General features: G+C 45.9%; 1 protein-coding gene across 1 annotated transcript; it reads right to left on the bottom strand.

Annotated features, from left to right (window-relative positions):
* Nucleotides 1-1,887: 1,887 nt before the first annotated feature.
* On the bottom strand, nt 1,888-2,950 carry LOC542632 (glutathione transferase27). Its single transcript, NM_001112157.1, has 2 exons — nt 2,551-2,950; nt 1,888-2,431 (listed from the first exon to the last, which is right to left on the bottom strand). The coding sequence occupies exons 1-2, from the start codon at nt 2,884-2,886 to the stop codon at nt 2,054-2,056; spliced, it is 714 nt and encodes a 237-aa protein (NP_001105627.1). The 5' UTR covers nt 2,887-2,950; the 3' UTR covers nt 1,888-2,053.
* Nucleotides 2,951-7,698: the final 4,748 nt, after the last annotated feature.

Here is a 7,698-nt window from a genome sequence, read left to right as displayed (position 1 = left end):
TTCGAGTGGACTTTGCACAAGCTTTTCCTTGTCATCATCAACCTTGACATAGAACCACTCTGACTTCCAGCCTGCTGCCCATTTGCTTCGGTAGCTGATTACAGGAAACTTTGTGGATTTCCGATAGGCGAAGTTATAGCAACCAAAATTGTCGTGCAATCCATCCTTTCTAGCCTTCGTCTGATAATGTAACTCGTGAACTCGGCAAAAGCTGTCCGCAAATGGCTCCACTGCTTGGCTTCGGAGTGCCCAGATGTAAACACTAAGCCTAACGATAGCGTTAGGGGTCAGCTGGTGAAAATAGATACCGAACCTCTTCAGTACCTCTACAATAATCCCATGTAGGGGGAATCTTAATCCAGCCTTTAGAAAGCTTTTGAAAATAACAATTTCATCCTTCTCCGGCTTTGGGGTAGTCTCTTCTCCCCCGAAGCGTAATAGCTTCTTCTGGTTTTCAGTAAAAAAGCCCGACTTTACCATCTTGGAGAGATCAGCCTTCGAAACAGTAGATTTCCCGAAGTCCAAGTGGCTGGGTTTGCTTGGCATGGCAATGCGGTAGTCATCTTCGGGATCAGTTTCCTCAATATCTTCTTCTTCTGCTTCAGCAACTGCTTGTTCTGCTTGTTCTGCATCATCACTTGGGATCTTTTCCGAAGTCACCAGCCCGGATCGTTGCATGGCTTCGGAGATGGGAACAGTCTCCGAAGCTTCAGTGTCGCCCCCCTCACGCTCAACCCTGGCGGTAGAACGCACTCTGGCCATTTAATTATGAATGTGTGGAAATTTAATACTTTCTTCTTCCGAAGTTTTTTCTGACGAAGCAGGCTTCAAACTGGAGCTTCGTTTGATTCCGACGGACAAGCTTCGGCGATGGTTAAAAATTTTGGCAGCAGCACAGTGCAAATAGCAATGAATGCTGTGGTAACTTCACACCTACTCGTCTGTTTATATAGTACTGCAGGTAAGAAGGCGAAGCGCCAGGATTTTTACACCAGGCGGACACCCGCTTGCACTCGCTGCGCGGTGGACCGCAGGGACAAACAGTAACTCTGCAAGGTGGGACCGCTACGCGCTGGGAAATTGAATCGTTTCTCGACAACGAGCTCAGGGAAGGTGTTTTTTGGACCTTCGGCTCCCCGAAGCTTAAGAGACTTTTTTCACGGATCAAGCTCGTTACGAAAAACGATCTAGCACCGCGAAAGGGGCTACTGTTGGGTCTATGCTTCGTCGCCGAAGGTCTTATAGGAAGAAGCGGTCTTCGGCTGAAGCTGTTTGTATAAGATGGCCGAAGGTTCCTCTTCGTGAAGCTTCGGCATTACAAACCGACTTAAAGATAGAATGACCTTTTAGTCCATAAAGGTCTGAGTCAATCTTGTAAGCTTTTATAAGGGGCATACTTGTAATTCCTCACAGGCTGCGTCCTGTGCCTATAAATAGTGAACAGTATTCCTTTACTGTTCACGCATTCTGGTAATTGTACTCGCATCTTCTGGAATTCAACCTTTGCCAAGGCAGAGGTATTGTTGTATCCAATGATTCAATATATTAAGTAAATATGACATAATTCGTCTATGATTTATTTACCCCTTTGATACCTTTTATTTTATGTTGTCTTACAATATTTATTGAAATTTTATTACGAAGTCCTAAGCTTCGTAATTTTACTCTCATCAACCTTCGTCCAAGGCCCATTATCCTCAAGGGAATAATGTTTCATGCACGAAGGACGTTAACATTTAACACTTTATGTTGCCTTGTTCTTAATTCATAGCAGTTGAAAACAAGTCCCCAACAAATGCTAAACTGCGCATCTTAATTAAGTTGTGCAGGAACCAAACAACAACATATGGATATACAGCAAGTCCTAACCGTTACATGAACAATCTGTTTTTTCTTGAACGAATGTACATATAATTAAGAACAAGCATGCATGCATACTCTTAGTTTGGTACGACAACAAACCATGTTTTTTCCGCGCCAGATTAAACGAACAAACCGGGTACCATGATATGATTTTATCAGGAAGGCAGAGCAGCAGCATTCACTTGCGAGCTCAGTTGCTGGTGGCAGCTGCCGCGGAGCGTGCCTGCAGCACCTTGGCAAACTCGGCGATGTGGTCGGGGTCCGGGATGACCTCCTTGGCTACGTCGAGCGCGGCGAAGCGCTCCGCCCACGTGGCCAGGCGCGGGACCCGGCCGGCGTCCAGCAGCTTGACGCCCCCCACCTTGTCCCAGGCGCGCAGCCAGCCGATGAAGCCTCCCAGCGCGACGTCCAGGTACCCGGGCGCGTCGCCGGCGAAGAACTTTTTCCCGCCGGAGCACTCGGCGAACGCGCCCTCCAGCGTGTCCATAGCGGCCAGCGCGTCCACCGTCGCCGTCGCCCTCTCCTCCTCCGTTGCCCCCATGAGCGCCTTCACCATCATGCCGTGCAACTGCACAATAATATGCATGCGCGCACCGTGCCCCGGCCCCACGTGTAAACCATATTGACAACAGGGAAAAGACGACATATATATAATATATATACACATATGGTATCTGCTAGACCCACCTTGCCGTCGACGTATTTGGCCCAGAAGCGAGCGACGGCGCGTTCATAGGGGTCGGCGGGGAGGACGGCCTGGCCAGCGCCGGGGAAGGCGTCGTCGAGGTACTCCACGATGACGAGTGACTCGGAGATGGGCTTGTCGCCGTGGAGGAGGACGGGAACGAGCTTGTGGACGGGGTTGGAGGCGAGGAGCAGGTCGCTCTTGTTGGTGAGGTCCTCCTCCACGTTCTCGTACTCCAGCCCCTTGAGGTGCAGCGCCATGCGTACACGGTTCACGAAGGGGCTCGGCCACGCGCCCAGCAGCTTCAGATGCCCGGCCCCTCCGCCGGCCGTGGCCATTCTCGCAGTGCGTGCGCTCCCTCTCCCGGCTGGTTGGTAGCTGCTTGGGAGCTTGCGTTTGCGTGTAACGGAGAGCTGAGATCGGAGGCGGCCGGGGCCGCGTCCTATTATTCCTGTGTGTAGTAACCACACGAATGGCGCGCGCCGATGCCTATCCTACACGTGAACACGCATCCGACGACCGCGCATCCTTTCATGCATTGATGTGAAACGTACTGTAGCTACTACCGTCGTGTGTCTTGAAGCTCTTGGGCGGTTGTACGATACCTGTACCTATCGTGACTTCGTGAGGACCAGCATCGTCGTCAATAGGATGTAGCCCGTCGGCTCGGCACTTGTGGTCACCAACACAGTAATTAATCTCCACGACCTTTTCTATCTACGATACATACAACTAAGAAATATAGACGAGCACTATACCGAAATACTTAACTTTTTAGAGCCTAAACCAACTAAGAAATATAGACGAACATTACACCAAAATACTTAACTTTCTAGAGCCTAAACTGTAGAAAGTTAGCGCAAAATTCTCGAAAGATAGAAAATCATCAGAAGTTAGTCAATCTCGTTGGAAGTTAGGCTAGGCTGTCGGAAGGTTTTGGTCGGAAGTTATTTTAACTTCCGAGAGGACTTCGCAGAAGCAAACGTCCTCATGGATTCAAAATAAATAACTTCAAGTATTCCTCCTAGACCCTTATTGCGCAGTATGTTGCCTCAAGTATTCCTCCTGGACCCTTAGTCGCTCCTGATGTTGCCTAAGCTCTTTTTGTAGTCGTCAACTTCTGTTGTATCCTGAGTAGAGCGACGGGAGACACGAGTATCAGACCTCGACGAACCTCCCCTCTGAAGCCTCACCTGACATCGAGTACCTACAAACAACTAACATCACAACAGATTCAAAATAAATGTATTGTACTTAAACCGATGAAACAAGATAAGGTATGTATCCATGAGGTTTTCCACCACTTGCATACACAGCCTGAGGATCAATAGGTGTGGTCCTCCAGTTGTAGTCCGATCGATGCTGACTATACATCGCCTCACCATATGTAGCCTCCATACAAAAGAACAATGAAATCTTACATACAAAAATTCATATGAACAAAATCTACCAAGCATTTCAAAACACTCACCAGACGATCTGTTGCCTTTTGGCTACACAACACATCTAGGTTTGCAGGATCTGGTCCTCTGTGCCCCTAAGGTATATTTGAACATCACTAGGCACTACACTACTGCTAACTTCCTGTAAGTACATTTAACAAACATTATAACAAAAAATTACAGCAAGTCAACTACAATCAACAGAAACGAAAAAATGTACTGACCATTCGTTTTGCCAAACAAAAGTGATCATCACCTCCATACTTGTGATACGACTCGGTTCCACGATTGGAACTTGGTTGCGTAGACTTTGCCTTGACATCATCCGAAGCCCAATAACGGCATAAGGCACGCCAAGCAGCAACAACGACGGCTATCCATGGAATCGAATGCTATGGAAAACACAATTCATTTACAAGTAATTGTAACATCTACAAGCAACAAAAAAATTCAACACAAGCATAAACATCAATTATCTGAAGAAAATGTTGCTCATTCATAGAGAGTCCATTCACCCTTGTTGTGTAACCGTTCACGAGGATTAACTTTGTACACTACCTATGTGGCTTTCAACTTTTGAGATGGATATGGTATTTAGTACATCTGGTCAACTTGGTGAGCAAGAACAAATTTGCTACATGCACTTGTTTTGAGCTCATGTTTGACTTCTACCATGCCAAATTGGTTTTCTACGGTCCCTTGATTGGGATCAAACCAATCATATTTGAAAAACATCACCTTAATATTTGTGCTCCCAGCGAAGTCGTACTCGAGTATGTCATTAATAACTCCATAATAATTCATCTATCTTCCACGATCATCAATTGCCCTGCATACAACTCTAGTATTTGTTGTCGCTGCAAATGGACAAGTAGATTCAAATTTGGTCGAACAAAAACGAAACCCCTTAATGTCGTAACAATCGTAGCTTCTGACTTTTACATTTGCGTAAGACATCTAAAGCACGTCCTCGTCTAAATTTGGAATTTTGTCACACTGTCAATCAGATGGTGAAATTATATTTCTGAAACATAATATATAAAGTAGAACAAGAGGGGTAAGTTATTTACATGAGATCGAAACCAATTAATGAAATCGGGCTTCCCATGTCTTCCTCGAAGCGTGTTTCCAGACTTCCCCTAAGACAATTTCTCATTAATTCACAATTAGAATTCTCTGTTACAACAAGTAAATAAATGAGGTACGGAACACAATTACTACATAGATACACAAATGACATATTAAATTTTATCTTACTTAAAATATGGAGTCATAGCATCTATATTTTCATACATATAGAGCAAAGCATCCAACTTTTCTTTGCGCTCAGGATGATATTCCATGGATGCTCCGACAGTCTTGCTCTCAATCTCAAAAATTTGGAGATTGTTGTGAGTCCCTACTTTGTCATCATGATACCTGAAAGCACCTAGAGGGGGGGTGAATAGGTGATCCTGTAAAACTTAAAACTTATTGCCCCAAAAACTTGGTTAAGTGTTAGTGCAATAGGATCAAGTAGCTGGAGAGAAGTACTTGTGAAACACAGAAACCACAGAGAGAAACAACACAGTAGATACAGTGGTTTATCCCGTGGTTTGGCCAAGTACAAAACTTGCCTACTCCATGTTGTGGCGTCCCAATGGACGAGGGTTGCACTCAACCCCTCTCAAGTGATCCAATGATCAACTTGAATACCACGGTGTTCCTTTTTCTTATCACTTTTCCCGTTTGCGAGGAATCTCCACAAGTTGGAGTCTCTCGCCCTTACAACAAATATCAAAGTGAAGGCACTATAGTAAGGGAGGGAAGCAACACACACAAATCCCAGCAATACGCACACACACAAGCCAAGACTTGAGCTCAAATGAAACACAATAAGTTCACCACTAGAACGGAGCTTGTTGGGGACCTTCGGCATCCGAAGGTCCTCAAAAACAGGATTTAACAGTATTTCTGGAGTATATTGTGTGAACAGGTATCTTCGGACTCAGGTCGGCATCACAGCAGACCAGAATAATACGAAGGTCGGTACAGCGCCGAAGGTGTAAGCAAGAAAGCTTCGGCGTGACAGCAGAAAGCGGAACCGACTTAAAGATGAAAAGGCTATTTAGACCTCAACAGATTACTATAGAATTATTATCAAATGTAAAGGGCATGAATGTAATTTTGTATGGGTTGTGTCCCGCGCCTATAAATAGGTGAACAGTACTCTCGTACTGTTCACGCTGACTTGGCATTCGCTTTTTGCGTCACGCTTGTACCTTCATTTCATTCTGATTAAAGGTACACTTGTAATTCAACGATATTTCTGTTTATACCTAATGATAATATATGATTGTCCATGTTGTCTTTTATATTCTTTATATTTCATTCCTCGTCATTATCTAATGAATCTAAGAAGGTACGTCCTTCATAACCTTCGTCCGTAAACCATTATATCCTAAGGGAAATAATGCTTCGGAGGACGAAGGACCTTAACGATTAACATTTTCTATGTTGCCTTGTTCTTAACTCATAGCACTTGAGAACAAGTCCCCAACATTGGCGCCCACCTCCGGTGAACTCACTTCCACTCTGAGTTTTTTGAACACCTTCGGCGATCATAAACCTTCGTTATGGCGCTGAAGAAGGCTTCAGCGACTGGGGCTGCAGCTCTGCAACCTCTGGACCACAATCAGGAGACAGTCTCCTTGCGGGAGGCCCGAAGCCAGAAAAGGAAGGCTGTCAGTCCAACACCACCAGAGGACGAGATAGATCAAGAAATCAGAGATATGGAGATGCTTCATCAACAAGTATAGAGGAAGAAGGAAAAGATGGCCAGGCTAGCTGAACTGCAGAGGCAGATAGACGAAGCCTCTAAAGAAGTTCGTCATCTTGTCCAGGATGAGCAGCACCGAAGGCCTCAACATCAAGATCTTCATCAGGAGGGTTTCCCTAACGAAGATGACTGGTATGGCAATTTCCATCATGGGAATTTTGTTTTTGATGACGCTTCTCCTCTGTCCGCTGAGCTGCAGGCTACACCGTGGCCTCCGTCTTACAAGCCGCCTCAGCTTCCTATATTCGATGGTCACTCAGACCCGAAGCAGTTTTTGATGAGCTACGAAGCAACAGTATCTTCGTATGGTGGCAATGCTTCAGTCATGGCCAAATCTTTCGTTATGGCTGTCAGGAGTGTGGCTCAAACCTGGTATTCCTCCCTTCGACCAGGAACGATCACTTCATGGCAGAAGCTGAAGGACTTGTTGTTAACTAGCTTCCAAGGATTTCAAACGAAGCCGGTCACTGCTCAGGCTCTGTTCCAGTGCACCCAAGATCACGAAGAATACCTTCAGGCATATGTCCGAAGGTTCTTGCGTTTGAGGGCACAGGCACCAACGGTGCCCAATGAAATTGTCATTGAGGCCATGATCAAGGGGCTTCGGCCAGGACCGTCAGCTCAGTACTTCGCTCGGAAGCCTCTCAAACTTTGGAGAAGCTGCTCCAGAAGATGGACGAGTACATTCGAGCCGATAATGATTTTCGCCAAAGAAGGGAAGAAGCTTTCAGGTTTTCTGAAATGACCAGGGGCTTCGGAGGGAGGTTTTACCCGAGGCACGTGAGATCAATTCATAACTCTACACAAAATGATGATAAAGGCAGCCAACAACAAAGGCCACAATGTTCCTCACAGGCTTCGGGACAACACCAAAGCTCCTTCAGACCACC

This window comes from Zea mays, chromosome 8, assembly GCF_902167145.1.
Source record: "Zea mays cultivar B73 chromosome 8, Zm-B73-REFERENCE-NAM-5.0, whole genome shotgun sequence".
NCBI lineage: Eukaryota > Viridiplantae > Streptophyta > Magnoliopsida > Poales > Poaceae > Zea > Zea mays.
This window is presented reverse-complemented; position numbering and strand designations above follow the sequence as displayed.

Coding starts and splice junctions, on each gene's coding strand:
- LOC542632 (NM_001112157.1), bottom strand. CDS start 2,886: ATGGCCACGGCCGGCGGAGGGGCCGGGCATCTGAAGCTGCTGGGCGCG. Junction 2,432..2,550: donor CCAAATACGTCGACGGCAAG/GTGGGTCTAGCA, acceptor ATTATTGTGCAG/TTGCACGGCATGATGGTGAA.